Source organism: Periplaneta americana, chromosome 8 (genome assembly GCF_040183065.1).
Source record: "Periplaneta americana isolate PAMFEO1 chromosome 8, P.americana_PAMFEO1_priV1, whole genome shotgun sequence".
Taxonomy (NCBI): domain Eukaryota; kingdom Metazoa; phylum Arthropoda; class Insecta; order Blattodea; family Blattidae; genus Periplaneta; species Periplaneta americana.
This window is the reverse complement of record NC_091124.1, coordinates 125,628,328-125,649,765: the sequence shown is the minus strand read 5'-3', so window position 1 is coordinate 125,649,765 and position 21,438 is coordinate 125,628,328. Positions and strand designations below refer to the sequence as shown.

General features: G+C 34.7%; 1 protein-coding gene across 5 annotated transcripts in view; it reads right to left on the bottom strand.

Annotated features, from left to right (window-relative positions):
- aralar1 (calcium-binding mitochondrial carrier protein aralar1) overlaps window positions 1-21,438 on the bottom strand; it is a 512,566-nt gene that overhangs the window by 80,583 nt on the left and 410,545 nt on the right. For all 5 annotated transcript variants that reach the window (XM_069833569.1, XM_069833572.1, XM_069833571.1 and 2 more), the window contains 4 exons: window positions 20,840-20,915; window positions 15,951-16,159; window positions 11,521-11,601; window positions 1,334-1,474 (listed from right to left, as the gene is read on the bottom strand). In XM_069833569.1, coding sequence (XP_069689670.1) covers window positions 1,334-1,474; window positions 11,521-11,601; window positions 15,951-16,159; window positions 20,840-20,915 — 507 coding nt within the window. The remainder of the gene's footprint in view (window positions 1-1,333; window positions 1,475-11,520; window positions 11,602-15,950; window positions 16,160-20,839; window positions 20,916-21,438) is intronic.

The following is a 21,438-nucleotide window of genomic DNA, read 5'->3' as shown; positions in this document are numbered from 1 at the left end:
ATCCAACAGCCGAACACGACGGTAGCCAATCACAACACTTCAACCACCGGTGCGGACCATGGCGACAATGTTGAGCCACAATCCATTCTGACCTTAAATACTGCAAGGCAACCAGTCATAGTCCCAGTTGTTCCCAGCACACTAAAGAGATCTTTGCGCTCCCATGTGTCACACCACTGATGATATCTGCTGGAGTAGCAGACAAAATGTATGGTAGCAATAGCTCCAACAGACCATGGCCCTTTAGCCCAGACAACATCGATCCCTATTTAAAAGTGTTATTAGATTACTGAAATGTTTCATGTTTCAAGTTTCTTTTTGAATTGTACACCAAATACACATTGGTAGAGAACTTACTACAGACTGAAAGGTCCCAGGTTAAATTCCTGGTGGTGGCAGGATGTTTTTTGTTGTCAAAACTTCCAGGACAGATACAAGATTCACTCAACTCCCTATCAAACTGAGTATTAGGTCTTTCCCGAGGGCAAAACATCGGATTACGGTACTGACCACAATGCCTCATTTTAGTGCTGAAGTCATGGACCTCTACCTCCATGCCTTCCATCCCCCCCAAATGGCTTCATGGCACATAAAGAGGGATATCATTACCTTCACCTTTATACATAAAATCCACAGATAAATGGGAATTTCGGTTTTTCTTCTTTCTGTAATTATAAAACTGTCGATACTGGTGGGATACACTAAGCATTTCTAAGTTGTCAGTTACACTTGTACTTCCTACATTAATATTCGATGGTGTACTAAAGAACCTTTTTAGCCAATGGTCAATGACGAAAAAAAATTAATCAATGACACAGAAGCTACTTCACTCACTATACTGCTCCTAATAAAAATACCTACATACTCCATTAAGTTTTCCATTAATACTGTGTTAATACTGTAAGTAAACTCGTAATGGAAGTCACAGATACAAATTATAAAAAACAGAGAGCAGAGCAATGCAAGTTTGTTAATTTAGTGGGCATATTTTTATTTGAATTGATTTGATTTTAAACTGATTATTATTTAACTGTATGTTCCCTAACTTATATATATAACGGTTAAATACAGTAAACATAAAGCAAATAGAGAAAGAAAATTTGTGATTATTTAAGAAAACGGACATCTTCCTTTAATTTTGAAAATAAGTAGAATTTAAAGTAGCCTACACAGAATTTTTTCTACGAATTCACTGGGGACTGTACAGAGATTCCATAGAATTTGCAAAGAATGCTTAGGAAAAAACTGCTCCACACATTAATTTCTATCATTACTCTATTATTATTAAAGTTATGAATTAACTTTCTTGCCATGACTGTCTTCCTCATCTCACCTTGTACATTCCGAAGACGCCAAGCTCCTTCACGACGCTGAGTGCGCTGACTTTCGCTGAGCCAGCAATCTCTCCTGCTACCTGCAGGCGAATCTTGACAATCTCTAGTGGATTCGTGAAAATGACCTGAGAACCTCCAGCCTGCAATATAAATGCTTCATCAGTGGGTCAACAAGTTACAGGCTACATTTAAGTTCACAATAAATGTGTATCCATTAAAATATTAGAGAACTAAATTCAAACAGAATCCAAGGCTGATGGTATTCACTCTTTATCACGTAGATTATCATGCATGTCTGCTATGGTAACAGTGGTGGTAGTTAATTTTAGTTATTCAAACTTTGTTAGTACATATTTTATTCACTATTTCTGATAGTGATATTTTTTTTCTTCCTTAAACATGCTTAACCCTTAGGAGCCATACGTCCATTATAACGGCCAGCTAGTATTATGGTCATGACGTGATATAATATGTTCTGAATTTTATGTTACGTATAAAATACGTTGATATTCTTTAATTCTATAAAACATTAAGGGCATTACACTTTTTTAAAGTGACAATTTTTTTTGTAGATTTTTTTCTTAAAAAAGGGGGCAAAATCATTTCAACTGCAGTCAACTGAAACCCTGTCAGCTTCCATGTATACCATTACACCGATTGTTTTACATGGGCCCTCCCCATCCTTTACCACAGGCCCAATTGACTGCAGTAGCCGGGACTCAAACCTGCGATCTTAGGCACGATATGCTGGCCGGACATATCTTGTGCATCTTAAACCGCTTAGCTAACGAACCCAACACGAATTTACCCGATTATGCAGGTATACGAACTCCTGGTTAAGGGTTGGACATTTGCGTGCAATAGTAGTATAAGTCTTCCGACTTCTAAGGGTTAATTCTACAGTGAGGTCAGTTGGCGATGCTCGAGTTTTGCAGAAGCCGTTCCCTGCCAAGAGATGGCATGATCTCTGGGAATAGTGCGTCCACATTTTCGGCGCGCAAGTAATGAATGGCACTGCAGTTTCGCTTTAGTTGTGTTGTATTGTGTTGTGAGATGTAAGTTGGCAGTGAGTTTAAGTTAAGTTTCAAATGCTCATTGTAAGCTACTGTTGTAATGACTTATTCATTACGTGAACGTACTTACCATAGTCTATACAATACGTACATACATACATTGCATACATGCATATACTGTACATATATGCATGCATGCATGCATACATACGTACAGAAACGAAAATCTTGTGTGGCGACAAGACGAAAATTTCGGGAAAAGTTCCTAGAGAGACCTGTTCCAGCTGCCAGTACAATAAAACTGTATAAGAAGTTCATGCGACCAGGTTCGGTAAACGATGAAAAACCGAAAAGAGAATGCCGTGTTCTGTCGGAAGATAAATTAGACGAGATAGGTGAAAGATTGGAACACCCCTCAGAAATCCCTCAGGTGTTTAGTGCAGGAAACTGGAATAAGTAAAAGTTCTGCTCGTGTAACGAGGAAATTACGTAAATTAAGGCCCTACAGAATGCAGGAAACCCACACTCCATAAACGAACTTAAACAGAATATAAGAGATGCAATAAATTCTATCACTGCTGAAGAACTTGCAGGACTGACTGTAAATTTCATAAAAAGATGTCAAATGTGTATTGCAATAAATGGAGGACATTTTGAGCAACGAATGTGAGCTTGGTAAGTATTGGGTCATTCCATATCAAATCAACAAGGCACTCAACCCGACCGACTCAGATTTCTTTCAAATTTTGAGGGTTTGTTTTACCTGCCACGCTATCTAAAACTGCCGAGTTTCCTATGTCCTGTGCTTTTCGTTTTCTGTCAGTGGCGTTTCAAACTTGAAGAAAAATCATATTTTTGTAAGCATGCCGCTTCAATTAAAATTATATATCTCAACATCGTCTCCAGATAAATTTACAAAAATTGGGTGATACATTCTTAATATGTGATAGTTTTTATTGCTTATATTGTTTTCTACATGTATTCAATTACACTAAAAAAAACATGGTAAAACAATTTTCATATATTCATATTTAAAAATGCAGGGGTTCTATTTTAATGAAAAAAATATATAGTACGCCTCAATTAGTGATATAATGAACTGATAAGTTTCAACTTGGAATCATCATAGGTTACAAAGATAAAAATTATTATGTCACAGCAAGCGTAAGTTAACCGTATAAGTCGCGATAATTATGTCCCACACATTCGTTGTATTTAATTATATTTGATCATATTCTTGAATGGCACTATGTAATTTAACATGTAGTACATAATTCGAATTTTTTAAATTATTACCTGAAATAAATTATTGTCACATGGATTTTGTTAAACCTGAAGTTCTGTAAGAAATGCTTACCTTTCATTGCTGAGATGAAATAGCCTGATCATCTTTCCAGACAGGATGCTGCGTTGTTTCAGCTGCATTTTAAAACTGCTTAGCAAGTATAATACCCATCCTAAACAGCAGGACTGTATGAAACTTGTGTTCCAGGCACTGCGGTGGATTTTGCAAATCGAAGAGCAAGCATTTTTTCCTCTTCAGTATAGCCTTTTTTAGTCGCATAAACGGTATTAATGTTTGGGAGATGATCCGTTGTCCAGTCGTACAATTCCCTAGGTGTAGTTATTTGTTTATCGGATGGTCTCTGCAAACTATCACAAGCCGCAAACCTTTTAAGTGTCCCACCTACAATGTCGTAGGTCTTCTGCCATGCAATATGCAAAAATAATGCAATTCTGTTGGAAATCCAAAATCTTCTCCATGTAATGTGGGGTTCAGGAAATTTTTTCCTATTTTTATACTGAGCAGAGAATCCATCGGAGAAATACATAATTTTTTTGGTGAATTACAGATGTTTGTTTTAATGACTCCATTAGATATTTTTGAAACAGATGTACAGCTGTAGTGTCATATTTCGGGCAGTGTGAAATTATTACCAGATTTTTAATAGAGACTGTATCGGATGACGATTCGTTATAATATATTACGAAAGTATGAATGGTTGTCTGCACATTAGTCCTGTGATATGACTGAATTTGATCTTGGATTACGAAATAATAGTTTTCAGCGAAGTCGCATAACACAATAAGCAGGTATGGTTGTAGAAATGATTTCATATCACGTAGAAACTTACTTTGTTTAGATGATATAAATGAGTGAGTCAGTAAATCACCAAGTTTCTCCAAGAGACAGTCGACAAATTTGTCTGTGGGTTTCATTATAGTGTCAGGCGTTGATCGGTCAGTCGTCATCCACTGCTTATAGGTCACTGATTCACTGAAGTTTTATACGAAACATTTCTCTAAACCCTCTCTTATTTTGAATGGTTCAGGACATCCTGTACATTTCCTGAACAAGCAATTTATATGAGGAGGATTGCACACCACAGTAGCCAAGAAATGTTAAGTTGGAAAGTATAAAGAAACATTTTCTTGAAATCCACGTAGACCTGAAACTTTAATAAATTGCTTCCGGCATAAGTTTTACATTCTGATAAGGACACAAACACAGACAGTATAGTCCATTAATTCCAGCTAGAATACAATTTCTTGGTCAGGGTTAGAATTTTTAAACACTGCATATAATTATTTTCTGCTCATGTGATTTACTCCCTGATTCTTTAATCACAACAAATATTTCCTACCAGGCATCATTCTGCTTATCTCGTCAGAACAACAGAATTCTTTAACTCTACCGGCAACACCCGCGAGCAAGGGTTTTCCAGGTTTCAGATTTGGTGAACACAAAATTCCCTTTCCCTTTGCCAGGACTTTGGCTTTCCTAATTATGTATTCGAAAGCTGAAAGAAACTCTTTTTTTTTTATATTATTTACGCTCCAGCGTTTAGGTAGTAGTGTTAAAATGGTGATTTTCTCACTTTTACCTGAATTTTGAAAATTTTCCTGCAACTGAGACGAAATTTCAGAATCAGAAAGGTCCTGGTTCCTCGGCATCTTTAATATCGAAGACTTTGTCTTTTACAATATTTTCAAATTTCTGTCTCTTATATTTCTCTTGTTGTAGCCTTTCTGTTTAATAAGGAACACACCTTGGTCAAAAAGACTTGTATTTAATGAACTTACATTTGCTGTAGAGTCGACATATTCTTCAATACTAGAGTCATTATGAGGATTCTGTATAATAGCATTATATTATATTTTTATTTCTTTGCGACACATAGTGCACACCTTTTGTTCCTGTTTTAAATCAGGAAATACATCAAGCATCCACGATATAACACTTCTTAAATTTTTCCTCTAATTACAATGCCTTGATTTCTCGAAGGGATTGCAGCAAACATAGACCTATAACTTAAAACGCGACTCCATTACATCACACAAAACTACCACATACTACGAAAACTAACGACACTGCACTTGAAACAGATTGCACGTTTTGTATAAATTGAAGACTGTATAAACTGCCACTCATGACGGCCTGACAGATCTACGACACAGCTTATCAGACAAGTACGAACTCGCGCGCATGCAGTGTTGGTGTAAGGGTTTAAGTGCTACAAACCAATACATTGATATATTTTTTTTACTGATATTCCTGAAACGTTTCCAAAATGAAACTTACACCAAGGGGAGAATACTCTTACCTCTATAACATACATTTTTCGCGAAATAATTTATGTCCAGCATTTATAGATATTTAATGTTAAAATGTGTTTCACGTGACCATTCAATAAAGAATTCATTAATTTGATGCAAACCTATTTTTATTGAAACATATGATCCCTTAGCTTTAAAATAAGCCCAAGTTTAAGATTCTACCTCAATTAGAAGAGAAGTTGTGAATTATTTTTATTGACATAGTATGCGACATTTTTTCATTTTTTCTCGTATTGACAGAATTGCTGTATGGATATCGTGCATTATTGAGGGCTAAAATTTTACATAATTACTTAACTTAAGGTTCTTTACCATCCCACCAAATTTAATGAAAATCTGAGGTGGTCGGGTTGAAAAGTCCACTTTTTTGTGTTGATTTGACATGGAATGCCCCTATTATAACTTTTAAGCATTGTAACAATAGGATTGTGGGCCTAAAAGTGCCGGAGACACGTGCGTTTCTCGCTGTAACCAACAAATTGATAGCTGGGTCGGCTCCAAACGAAAATTCGAGTGTCCCCAACTAACCTCACTGTATCTTGTGTATATATAATATTCCTCATAAGTGTTGTGTAGTTATAATTTATTTCTGAATTTGTAATTCTCAATTTATATTATTGTATAATTTAGTTCACTTACCCTCGCATATTCACTGAGAGTAACTTCTAAGCATTATATTATTTTGTAACAATCAGCTATTGTGAAGTATGATTGCACTCTTCTACTCAACTTGTGCATGTATTGTATAACGATATCAATCCTTGGATGTTCTTCAAATATTAGTTTGTAATTAATAAGTTGTATTAGTAAGTTACAGTATTGTATAAGTTTCTTTTGTTTATGTCTGAGTGGAAGAGAAGGCCTGATGGCTTTAACTCCGCCATGATAAGTAATTATTATTATTATATTATTATTATGTCCGTATAGGCCAGTTTCTATCTGATACTTTTCCAATTCACTGCGGGCTAAAGAAAGGAGATGCACTATCACCTTTACTTTTTAACTTCGCTCTAGAATATGCCATTAGGAAAGTTCAGTGTAACACAGAGGGTTACATCAGCTTCTTGTCTATGCAGATGACGTGAATATATTAAGAGAAAATCCACAAACGATTAGGGAAAACACGGAAATTTTACTTGAAGCAAGTAAAGCGATAGGTTTGGAAGTAAATCCCGAAAAGACAAAGTATATGATTATGTCTCGTGACAAGAATATTGTACGAAATGTAAATATAAAAATTGGAGATTTATCCTTCGAAGAGGTCGAGAAATTCAGATATTTTGGAGCAACAGTAACAAATATAAATGACACTCGGGAGGAAATTCAACGCAGAATAAATATGGGAAATGCCTGTTATTATTCAGTTGAGAAGCTTTTGTCTCTAGTCTGCTGTCAAAAAATCTGAAAGTTAGAATTTATAAAACAGTTATATTGCCGGTTATTCTGTATGGTTGTGAAACTTGGGACTCTCACTTTGAAAGAAGAACAGAGATTAAGGGTGTTTGAGAATAAGGTTCTTAGGAAAATATTTGGGGCTAAGAGGGATGAAGTTACAGAAGAATGGAGAAAGTTACACAACGCAGAACTGCACACATTGTATTCTTCACCTGACATAATTAGGAATATTTAATCCAGACGTTTGAGATGGGCAGAGCAAGTGGCACGTATGGACGAATCCAGAAATGCATGTAGAGTGTTAGTTGGGAGGCTGGAAGGAAGAAGACCTTTGGGGAGGCCGAGACGTAGATGGGAGGATAATATTAAAATGGATTTGAGGGAGGTGGGATATGATGATAGAGACTGGATTAATCTTGCACAGGATAGGGACCAATGGCAGGCTTAAGTGAGGGCGGCAATGAACCTCCAGGTTCCTTCAAAGCCATTTGTAAGTAAGTAACTGTCATTGTTACTGCTTTTAATTTCTCATTATATGAATTACAGATTTCATTTTGGTGAACATACCATACTAACTTCCAACATCCCTGACACCGAAAATCTGGGTTCAATGTGCAGCTCCATTTTGAATCTTGCATACACCACTTTTAACACTTGAATATAATTAATTGATGAACTAGTGGACTTACTCGTGTTAAATATGAAATATCTGTCCGGCTCACAGCTGTTTCAGTGCTTCACGCACCATCATCAGAGCCTACTATTTTTAAATATCTGTCCGGCTTACAGCTGTTTCAGTGCTTCACGCACCATCATCAGAGCCTACTAGATATTTCATATTTAACACGAGTAAGTCCACTAGTTCATCAATTAATCAATGTGCAGATTTTCTTTCACCTTAAACTACTGGATTGCTCTTGTTGTGGTAGAACTGGGGGCCCTGGGTTCGATCCCCAGTGCCGGAGCAAATTTTTTTCCGTTATTAATAAATAATAACTACAACAGGGAATTCTGTAGGAACAGAAATTAATAACAACAATACATAGACCTATTCATACGAATTCTGCTGTATGTTTCACTGAGACACATTTTAATTAATCGAACTAGTTTCTTGGGAGTACCAAATTCAATAAGAATGTTATATAAAATTTCTCTCTTAACCGAGTCATATGCCTTTTTGAAATCTATGAATAACTGATGTACTGTACCGTTATACTCTCATTATCTGTCGAATACAAAAAATCTGATCAATAGTCGATCTATTATGCCTAAAACCGCACTGATGATCCCCAATAATTTCATCTACATATGGAGTTAATCTTCTCAAAAGAATATTGGATAAAATTTTATATGACAGCAACAAAAGTGATAATCCTCGGAAGTTACTACAGTCAGTCTTTTTGCTCTTCTTAAAAATAGGTACAATTATGGACTCCTTCCATTGTTCTGGTACAATTTCCTTTTCCCAAATAGCAAGTACAAGATTATAAAGTTTGCTAGATAATGCGTTTCCACACTCTTGTATTAATTCTGCTGGAATTTGATCGATATCTGGAGACTTTTACTTTTTCAGATTTTCTATCCCAATTTCGACTTTAGAAAGTGTGGGTTCGAGTAAAAATGGCTCAGCAGTTTGTATTTCGTCACCTGAATGCAAGAACTAGGTAACTCAATTTTTCCTATTGTGAGATATTGCCTATTTACTTATTTATTGCACTAAGGAATATGTCTCGTTTTCTTTTACCTATTTGATACATGTGAAAACAGATGTAGCTGGTATAGTTCGATCAGTTACCTAGTTCTTGCATTACAGTCTGTGCGATTTTTGCTATGCTGTAACAGAGATAACTAAAAAACGCAAATTTCGAGTTACCTAGTTCTTGCATTCACATGACGATTTTAATTTCATCCTGATCATTTCTATTTGGCCTGTGTACATTTAGTAGCTGCTCAAAATAGTTTTTCCATCTATTCACGATTGAATGCGAGTCTGCAAGCAAATCACCATTTTCATCCCTGAACACGTCTACCCTGGTATCTGTTCTTAAATTCCTCTATACTCTTATATAAATCTCGAATGTTTTTATTTTTACTATTTGTTTCTACCTCATTCAGTTTTTCCTTCAAGTAATCTCTCTTTTTATTGCTAAGTGTACAACTTGCTTCCTGTCTTTCATTGAAATAATTATCTCTACTCATCTCAACTGGATCCTGTAAGAATTTCGATTTTGCCTGTTTTCTTCTTCCTACTACCATTGAACAATCACCATTCCACGGCTTCTTTTTCTTAGTTACATAATAACCTATGCTCTGTTCAGCTGCAATTATGATAGTATCTCTGATATTTTCCCCACACGCTATTTGTTTATTATATTATTATTATTATTATTATTATTATTATTATTATTATTATTGCTGTTGTTATTGTTATTGTAAGAGATTACATTCAGCTGTATACACCAAGTGGACAAGTTTAATTGTTTGATCAAGACCGTCTCCAGTACTCAAACCTGAATACAGAAAGAAAGATGGCTACCACTGCGGGCCAAACATTTCCATATATATAGACGGTTTCGCCATATCCTTATGTCAAAATAGTTATATTTTTCGTATTTATTAAGTTGAATTACTAAATTTTGTCTTAAATAAACGTCCAGCGTTAATTTATGAGCAATGTTAGGTTCAATTTCAAAGGCGAGACAACAAGTTATGTATGGTATGAATAGAAACACATTGCTATAAAGTTATGAACTTGACAGTACAAACGCAGCCTGAAAATAGTTTTCAGTAAGTTGAAAATCATAGCCTGAACTCCGTATAAGTTACTGCAGTAAATGCAAACATTCACTAATAGTTGTTGGGCATAGAAAAGATAACACATACTCAAAATCATTACCAGTAACATAATTAAGCAAGGTCTGCCAATGTTAGGCCTCCTAGGTCTACTAATACAACTACAGTCATAAATGAAACCATACTTCTTTTCTGAACATCACTTGGAAACTGATCAAAAGTGCTAATAATGTCCCTTTTACATCATTCCCTGAAAAATTCTTCTTCTCTCTCCATTTGTTCCCCTTTCCGTTGATGTGGATTCTTTCTCGGCACTAGAATGACTAACAGTTCAGATGAAGGTTGGTTGGGAAATATGGTTGTTTAAGCGTCATTTGTAAGATTCGAAATTTGCTGAGGAATACGAAAAGCATCACCATTTACGGTAGGAAAAATATCTAGGTTCAAAATGTTTTATGTGTAATACTGTCATTTTAGGAGTATATGAACTGGCCACCCTATCCCATTATCTCTTGGCTTAGTTGCCTCATAAGTGGTGCCTTGTTGGTATCATTTGTGAGGTTCAGATCTGTCTTCGGAGAGTTGACTAAACAACAGCAAACTATAATTTCCTTAACTTGGAAATTGTCACGATTATGCACCTTAACCATTTGCTGTGTAGTAAAGTTGCATTTTTCGAGAACTTAAACGCTTAAATATGAGACACAGATCCACTATTAGAATTACAACCCGGTACACAACACGAACGGCCCATTTCAAGACGTAATTAACACAAGAAAACATCATAACAAAACCACGTGGTAATCATGCTTGGACCGCCAATGGCGCCATTTTGGCCACTATTGATACCGTACCTACATTAAGGTACGAGTATTGAAGACGGTCTTGGTTTGATCAACTACTAACCTGCAGCCAGATTCTTTACATAAATAAGTATCAAAACAACTTCTATAACGAACTTACTCCTTATGCAATCAACGCCTCATCTTGCACTAAGAGTTACCACACAAATTTATTAGAACATACTTGATATTTATGTGAAAATAGAACTATAATAACTGCTATCAAGCAGACACAATAGGACACAAAAACTAAAGTGATAAAGGAGTGTAAACAGACAATAATGTACCTCATCTGGAATGGCTCACCAGGCAAGAAACAATGAGCCACCCCTCTTCTAGGAGGCCTTGCTCTTTAAGGGACAAAATGTCTAAATTCATTTATGCATTCATTCATTAACTCATCAAGCAGACAGTGATATAACAGAGGTTACTTACATTTTAGTCAACTTTATTTTACAGTTATTTTAGTTTCGTAACAAGAAGATTTACTATTATACCATTGATGTTAAAACGAATGTTACTTACACATGCTCCAGAGATAACTTCACCATATAAAGGCAAGTTTCCATTTTTATCCATGAATTTGTCTCGAACGAAATCATTGACCTGTAAAAAAAGGACAAATCTTACTTTTCACTAATAAACTATTATCAACTCTCAAGTGGCTGGTCACATACTAAACTCTAAATTGTGAGATGGAAGAATGTTATAATGTTCACTTGCAAGACAGAATGCTTCCTCTATGGGACGGTGATAATCAGATGGGGTAAAAAAAAAAGTTAGCCTTGAACCTTTGTTATAAACAGGGAAAGGATTTATATGTAAATACATATTTACTTATAAAGCTAATATAATTTATATTTTGCATTATCTTTATGTTTCACAATGTGTAGGGTTGAAAAATCCTACTTTTATTTTCCATATTTTTCCATATTTTAGAGTTTAGTACATATTTTCGTTAATTTCCATATATTTTCCATATTTCATATAAAACAGTCCATATTATATTAGGTTTAACAATAAAACAAAACAAAATTCCATTAACTTTTAAAAATACATTTCAACAATAGAGATTTAAACACATGTTCAGTAATCCCTTTAACATCAGAGTTATTTGAAAATTAGCAGTCCTATCAACAATGGGAAAGTAAGTTACAAAACTGTATTAATTTAATTTAAAATTTTTAACAGACTTCAGTTGTGCAGCTCAACAGTTAAATGCCAGTCAGAGTACACATAGGTTCAGTTTTGTAAATCATACTATAAAGACGGTAAATATGCCAAAAGTACGTCATTCAGTCAATTTAAAATCAAAACTAACAAGTTACATTTCAGAATTTAAAGAAGATGGTTTATCAACTGACAATAAAATATTATTTTGTAATTTGTGTCAGTGTGCAGTATCATCTACACAAAAGTTCCTGGTGCAACAACACATTACAAGTAGTAAACATCAGGCCAACAAACAACTAAATTCCAAGCAGAGACAATTGTTTTTAACACAACCAACAACATCGAATGTAAGATCTGAGTTTAACATCGACCTGTGCCGTTCTCTCATCTCTGCTGATATTCCTCTCTACAAACTAAAGAATAAGGTCTTCAGGGAATTCCTTGAAAAATATACTCAACATACAATCCCGGATGAGTCAACACTTAGGAAGACGTATGCTCCATCCATCTACGATGAGACAATACAGAAGATAAGAGATGAAATTAAAGATAGTTCAATTTGGGTTTCCATTGATGAGACTCCCGACAAAGAAGGTAGACTTGTTGGTAATGTAGTTATCGGTTTGTTAAGTGAACAATATTCTGAACGAATTCTTTTACATTGTGATGTTCTAGAAAAGTGCAATAACAAAACTATAGTTAAACTGTTCAACGAAGCTATGGGTATCCTGTGGCCAAAGGGTATTATGTACGATAATGTGTTATTCTTTATTAGCGATGCTGCCCCTTATATGGTCAAAGCTGGACAAGCATTATCTGTTGTATATCCTAAATTGACTCATTTTACTTGTGTGGCGCATGCATTTCATCGTGTGGCAGAAGTGGTCAGAGACAATTTCCCTAAAGTAGATTTGTTGATTTCATCAGTGAAAAAAGTATTTCTCAAAGCTCCCAGTAGAGTTAACGTGTTGAAAGAAATGTACCCTGAAATTCCATTGCCACCAAAGCCAATTTTAACTAGATGGGGTACATGGCTAGAAGCAGTTGAATATTATGCCGAACATATAGACTCTATTAACAATGTTCTCCTTGCATTGGACTCTGAAGATGCAGTCTCAATTGATACTGCGAAAACAGTTACCTGTGACATAAGTGTGAAGAATGACTTAGCTCACATTCAGCATACATTTTCATGCATCATAAAAACGCTCAAAAGTCTCCAAAATAGGCACCTTTCACTATCTGAAAGTTTTGAAATTATAAATAGTACTGTGGAACAACTGAATCGTGGTAGAGGTAAAGTTGCAGATGCAGTAAGAGCTAAGGTGGACACTGTACTTTCAAAAAACCCTGGATATGAAGAACTACAAAAGGTTGTTGCTGTGATGAGTGGTGAATCAACAGTGAAGATTAACTTGGACTTATCCCCAGCAGACATTGTGAAATTGAATTATGTACCAGTTACTTCTTGTGACGTCGAACGCTCTTTTAGTCAGTATAAATCTATCCTCAGAGACAATAGAAGAAGATTCACTTTTCAGCACTTGAAAGAAATGTTTGTAACCTATTGTTATGGTAACAGACAATAAAAATTGTGTTTTGTTGAAACTACATTGGAAGATAAGGTACGTCCATTATATTTTTTGTTTAGTTTGATTAAAATGTACCAATATTTAACGTACATAGTCATTTTTTTATAATTTTAAGTCCATATTTAATTCCATATTTTGGTAAAAATCCATATTTAATTCCATATTTTGGTAAAAATAACTACATATATATTTACATATTTCATATATTTTTAGTCCATATAAATCCGTTCCCTGGTTATAAACAACAGCGAAAGCAGTTACCATGGAAAAGAGTATGTTATATGATGAATAGTTACATCATGTTTGGTGATGAAAAGTTTAGCTGATTCAATATTGTGAATTTTTTAAGAAATTATGTCACATAAAACATTAAATTTTGATCAAACTGAGTATCAGTTGATAATACAGTATCTATTTTTGATAGGGTTATTTCACAAGGAAATGTATGCAGATATGTGGATACCGATACATTCAGGGGTCACTGTCCTTCGTACGTCACCATAAAATATTGGGTTGTAGAATGTAAGAGAGGAAAAACAGAGACCAAAGGTGAACACTGTGTTGAAAAATATGTTTTTGTGACTACTCCAGAAAATATTCGTGCTGTGCATGACATTATCTTGGAGAATTGGCAAATTGGGCTCAAACGTATATCAGGTACTGTACTTTGAAAACTTCCTATGACAATGTCTTTTACAACATATATCATGATTTGGTTAGGGATAAGCATCTGCTAAATATATTCCTAAATACTTGAACAATGATCAGGAACAACTCAGAGTGACAATTTGCAAGTTGCTTTAATATCATTATGTAGAGTATTCTTTTAACTTTTTGGCTCATATTGTAACTCTGAATGAAATATGCATTCATCATTACAATCCAGAAACAAATAAATAAACAGTATGGAAACAGTATGAATTTTTCTTTCAAAGTTGACAGGTAAGGTCCTGGCATCAGACGAAATATTTATGACAGGCTACTTTGAAAAGGTAAAAGTATGACGGAAGTGTATTATCAATTGAGTTTCGAGAATAAATTATGCAGAAAATTTGTGACATAATTCCTACAGTTGTGCTGTTCTTGCAAAACATGCACCACCTAAGACCTTGATTGCGTTGCAGAAAATTGAGAAGTTGGCTTTGAATTAACTATCTCCCATATTCGTCAGATTGAGCCCCCCAATCCCGAAACTTAAAAATAAATAAATAAATAAACAAATAATAAAAATAAGGAAATAAGTTTTCATCGAATGAAGTAGTAATAACTAATAAGTAATGTGAAAGACTGGTTTGCAGACCAAGACAAACAATTTTTTTAAAGGCTTAGAACTGAATTATCACGACCGTTGTGGTAATTACACAGAGCTGAAAGTGATTATGTTGAATAAATAAGTATAAATTTGTTTCGAAATACCGGTAATAAATTTTCCCATGTTATTCTAAGAACTTATCAATACTGCCTCGTATATCAAATGTTATGGAAAAGAGGGGCACATCCACAGTTAGTGCTCTAAACCAGTGGCACTCAATCTTTTTTTGCTAACATACCTTCAAAATACATTTCTTTTACCTTCGTACTCCCAAACTTCATTAAAATTATGTAAAAAATAACAAGAAACTACGATTGATGTTGTATGCAAAATATATTATGATTATTATACATAGAGTAGTTATTGACGCAATAATAATGAATCAAGTAAAATGTTACAGAAACAAGGAAAAACAAGAGTTTATACTGTAAAAGAAAATGTGTAAATGGCAACAATTATCAACAAGTATAATAAAATAAATATGTCAGCATTTTTACATACATAGTTAGTGGGATGCATACGCCTTGAGACAAGCCCGTGTATCCCTGGGGGTATATGTATCGCAGATTGAATACCACTGCTCTAAACAGGAGAGATGGGAAAGTCTCGAGAAATCCTGCTTCAACGCAGTCTTTGTCTTCCATAAATTTCAATTTCGACTCTCTGAGAATACAAGCCTCAGAATAAAAAATGGAGGCTAGTTTATTTTTGGTTAAGAGTGCATCTAAGAAAACTTTAAAATGTAGCAATGATAAATAAGCTTCGTTTCATCTGATTAATTTCTCTAAATATATTACAAGAAATACTAAGAAGTGATAGTCGAATACTCATATAAGGAAAAAGAAGGGTAATAATAAATGGAATTAAAATTTGCTCACCGTTAGTTTGATAGCTTTCTCAGGTGCTACACCTATTAATTGCGGTATAAGGCCCCTGTAGAGTCCAAAGAAGCCTTCATGCCTGATGACTTTCTTGCAGCAGTCAAAACTGTTCCTATACATTAGCTCACCAATAAATGAGCCTGTTCTTTGGTTCTGCATTCTCGTCTTCACCAAGTCAATAGGATACACTGCAGTGGCACCCACAGCTATGGAACAAGAAGTGTTGTATTAGAAAAGGACAGTAAATCTATAACCAGGAGAGTAAGTTTAGCATTATAATAAGCACCATCAAACGAAAGTACGTGTTTATTCAACATCAATATAGTAAATTATAGTAGACGCCATCGATTTTGGCAGATGGATTTTGTTAATCAGAAGTCCAGAATGAGTTACTCACAGCTGCAAGGTCGGTTGTTATCTTCGTCGCAAGCAAACTGTAGTTGGAATGGGTGAGACATAAGAGTAAACATACATTCCCGATTATTCTAGTGGATTTGGGTAGACAGCCACCTCCAAAAACAATGCACATACTGTATAACCAACTACAGAACTGCAGTAGTCTATATGTGTGCATGAGTATGAAAAGGGACCAGTTTCCAGCACACAGTTTTCGAGATAATTCCAGTTAACGCAGCATAATCTTTCCTTGTTATTATAAAGTATAAAGACAATCTATATATACTGTATATATAAAAAACTATTCTATAATCAACAGATTGATTTACTAATCATCTTAAATCTCCCTAAACCCTGTGTATTAGGTTTATGTTGCTCCTTAGTCAAAAGATAAGACGGAGTTTTACAAAATATGAACATTAATGGATGGAAAATGGCAGGTAGTAATGATCAAAATATACTGATTTATTTTTTGAACCAACAGGCATGCAGCCATTAAATTTAAAACAAAGGTTCCTTTATAAAATTGAGTTTGACTGTACATCTCATCTCTCAGCATTGTTGCTAAAATGTATAAAGAAAGTAAAAAAATTCAACTTTGTGTACTCCCTTCAAATAACTTTTGAGGGTTTTTTTATCCTCCAAAGGAGCAGAGAGGAAAGAGAAAGGAGTTGACAGTTTTAAAACTTCATTAAAGTATTTTGAACTAGCTGACGTGGAGACTTAAAATTTAAATTAAAAGTTACTCTCTACAATTTTGATTAAACGTTTTTAGACTTTTTAAATACCATCCAAGGAATAGTGAAAAAGTAGAAGGGAGTGAAAAATCTCAATTCGTCCGATCTCGACAAAAGTTGATATCTAGGGATCTTTGCGATCACAGAATAACTGGACAACATGGATGAGAAATTAAATTTGATATCAGAAGTGTCTTCGAGACGAAACTTACAGATAATAAAATTTGCGCGAATTCAATATGGCAGATTCAGTACTATGAATTATATATAAAAAAAAAAAAAACAAAGCATCGAGTAACGCAGACAAAACACAGTTAATACATGCATTTCAGAGGGTATGTAAAAGTAACATTTTGACAGTACCGGTATACATTTAGTAAAATCCAAAAATATAATGTATACATATTCTGAATGAATTTTGTATTGAATTTAGTATAGTCATCAACCAATACTTCTAGATTAATAAACAGTATTTTTGAATCCCTACAATATATATTGTGAATGGTAATTCTAATTTTGAATTGTTGCTATTTGTGCAGGGAAAATCGGTTTCTCCGATATTTTGTTCGATTTTGAATATTTTTAAATGCTTTCCTCTCTGTTTTATTCACAATTTGTGTGTTAAGAAATCCTGTCCTTACCGCATCAATATATAAATAAGAAATATTTTTTTTTTCTTTTGCAGCAAATAATTGTAAAATGTATTGCTTTACATAAACAAATATTAATTAAAAAGAGTTTAAAATGATAAAACAATGCCAGTGACAGGGCTTGTTCTCAGTATGACATGCACTCGCATGTAAAATGTCATAAATGTACTGGTTCAGTGCTAGTTCACACCAAACGAAATTTGACCCATGGATGATTAACGTACCAGAGAATGCACCCAAATAAATTGACCCAAGAGAAAATTAGAACAAAGAAAATTCATATATATTAATTTTTTTGAATTTATTCATTGACAATGCAATAATTTAGGTGGAACGAAGTTTTGAATGGTTTATGTATCTCCTGAAAAACTGTAGGCCTATTTTATTGCAGAAACCGAATCTTGGGTGGATTTCTTCAGATTTGAATGTTGGAGCCACAGGCATGCAAATATTCAATGACATGTCCTTCGTCTTTGAATGCATCATATCTTTGCAAAATATTTTGCAGCCTTATATTGAAGCTTTTATATTTTCGTTTTTCAGCTTCTTTTACTCTTCGTCCTAGATCCAATTCCTGGATCATTGTGTCAACATCGGATTGCTCTTTCCTTAAATAATGTATGAGTTTGTATATAATGGGATGTTTCTTACAAGCAATGTTCTGGAAGCAGTTGTGTCATGCTTCTGTGTTGTTATTCGCGTGTGGTTCATTCGATCTAGCTCCTTCGAACAGGTTCCATAAGTGCTGCTTCTGCAGCAGGCTGACGACTTCTTGCAATAGCCTAATCCCAATGTAGGTGGCCTTGAAATATTTGATGAAATCTCTCATCCATCTGGGCATGGTCTCGAGAACAGTATGAAAACACGCTGGTACATCTTCAACAGGAACAAATGCTAAAGACAGCAATTCACCGAAAGATTGTCTGATGGTAGTATCATGTTACAAATGTTACTACGGAAACTTTATCGCAATGGGTGAATTTTCCATGAGTGAGGGTGAAAATGAAAACCGTTAGGTGTAATCACTTTGGGCGAATAATTCCGGATTAATATTCTTGGACGAATTATTTTGGGTGACTTTTCCTTTTTGGCCAACTTCCATTGTGCGGACTAGCCTGGTTCGAAATGTATTATCTTGAAAAATGTTGAAGTTATGAGGGAAACGGTGCTGTGAATTGAGTCTCAGAGACCACCTCATTCTCCAAGGATTACTATTTCTTGCAAACACATGCTACCGCGTGAATTAAATAATTAAATTAAGCTCTCATATTCATTTGTTTCCATTAATACTTTTGGAACATGGGGGTTTCTTGCTTGGTTTATCGAATTATCATAGGTTGTTAATGGAGAAAAATTCACTCCGGCGCAAGGTATCGAACCCGGGACTCCCAGTTGTAAGCACTGGGAGCTCTAACCACTGAGCTATGCCAAAGCGAATTTTTCTCCATTAATAACCTATGGTAATTCGATAAACCAAGCAAGACACCTCATGTTCCAAAAGTATTAATGGAAACAAATGAATATGACAGCTTAATTTAATGATTTAATTCACGCATAACATATGTTTATACAAGGAATAGTCACGAAGAAAGTCGTTGATTCGTATCTTGTATTGTTTAGTTTGAGTCTGATAGTTGTCCAGCTTGATGACTGAATTTTTTTATACCATGGTAATCGTACACCTGTCGTATCCTGATCGAATCTCGTAGGCCATCGAATTATGTATTTTCTTATTTCAACATGCCTCTTCTTTCGGTTATTTATCACTCTTGAAATCGAATGTGTCGATTCCTGTTGCTTCCGCAATTATTTATTCTTGTACTTCATGAATGTTTGTTATTAATGAAGACAATTCGACACAATTCATACCTATTTTTCGCCTCTCGTTTAATGAAGTAATAAACATTTGCAATAATTTCTTGGTTCTGGTTATGCAATGTTTTTCTTTTCCTTTTAATTCAGAAAATGTTGGAGGCATAATGTAAAGTTATTACGAACAAAAATAAATAATTTATTGCACTCCTATGAATTGGACTGTACTGTGGTGTGTTTCATAATAATGGTGATACGAGCTACTGGTGTGAACATATAAACAATGACGGACAGCATTATTGCATCTCATTCATAGAGTCCAAACAGAACAGTGGCTTGCCTACTAGCAATACCATCGAGGTCACCTGCCAAAATAACTGGCTCCAACTGTAAGTTTATAGTTAATAAGAGCAGAAAAAAATAAGTAAATAACCAGTTTCAGTAGAGGAAATCAAATTCATAATGTTTGTCAGCAAAGAGCACATCATCATTTCATAATCAGTCTCAGCAGACGAAAAAATTTCATAATCAGAACCAGTAGGCCTACATTAAAAATTTAACTATACTTGTATTATTACTGAAAACAGCTGTCATAAGTGTAACAAGGATATTTCTGTCATAAAAAGTTGTTTATTTTTCTTGTAAATAGTAGCTTTCCTTTCGCATTACTCCTTACTTCTTTGATTATAAAAGAACAAGACTTCCAACAATTAGAACTATCTCGTCATCAGATCAAGTAAATGAAGAAGAGAAAGTAGAGATGACTGTAAAATTTGCCTATCCTTACATTAATGCTGATTCATGAATGAACATGTAAGATACTAAAGAGCCAGAAAAATTGTAATCATAATTTACTTTGATTCAACATTCGTTTTATTCCAAATACTTATAGTAGAGTCAATGTGAATTTTTCGACAAAAGATTGGAGCAGAAGAGATAAATAAAATAACTTATGCATCATTCTATCCTGCACTTAAATCACGATGATTTTAAACAATCTTTTTAGACATTGGAGCTAAGCAAAATTACTAAAAATACAAGATATGTTTCTTGCAGTTACATAAAAATTCAATGATGGCTTAAAAGAAGAGATTTATTAAACAATACTCAATGTATCTGTTGATCAACAGTTCTGATACTGTTGTTGCACCACGAGATTTCAGAGAAATATTATAGATTGTGTATGCACATGCGCCACAGTTTCCTCCGAGCTCTGCCTAGAATATTTCTCTATCATCTCGTGGCACGACAACTGTACAATCTCCACAGAAAACTAATGATCTGAACATACCACCACCGATGGAGCCAAGGGTGAATCTGTAAGCGCTCTCCAGGACTTGGATGAAGAGGCCTCGTTCTTCAGGACTCTGCAAGCACAATCGGATTTATTTTGTTGCAGGTGACAAAAGAATGAGATAGGGGTTACAGTTCAGTGTACTTCCAACAAAAATGTATTAAACTTTGCAAGAGGTGAGAGAAAATATTAATTTTGAACTAGCAAAGTTTATAAGTATTTTCTCCGTCCTCATTCTTGTAAGTAATATCAGAAAGGCTTGTTCATCAGGAAAGCAAGGAATTTCTTTGGGGAGTACGCAATGAAAACAATAACATTACCAACGGACAAGTCAGTAGGCAAATATATATTTATTTATTTATATTCTTCATGAACTTCAGCAAATTCACTTCTACATCAGAAAAATAATTTTATAGTCTCAAAATATAAAAAATAACATGAACTGGTGTTTCCTTACAACAGGCTCGTCCAACGCAAGCATTCCTTCCTGTAGGTACCCAGCAAAGTTGTAGGTGAGCAGAGATAGTGAACGACCCAGCAAAGTTGTAGGTGGGCAGAGACAGTGAACGTAAACATGGTTTGCAAAGTCAAACGTG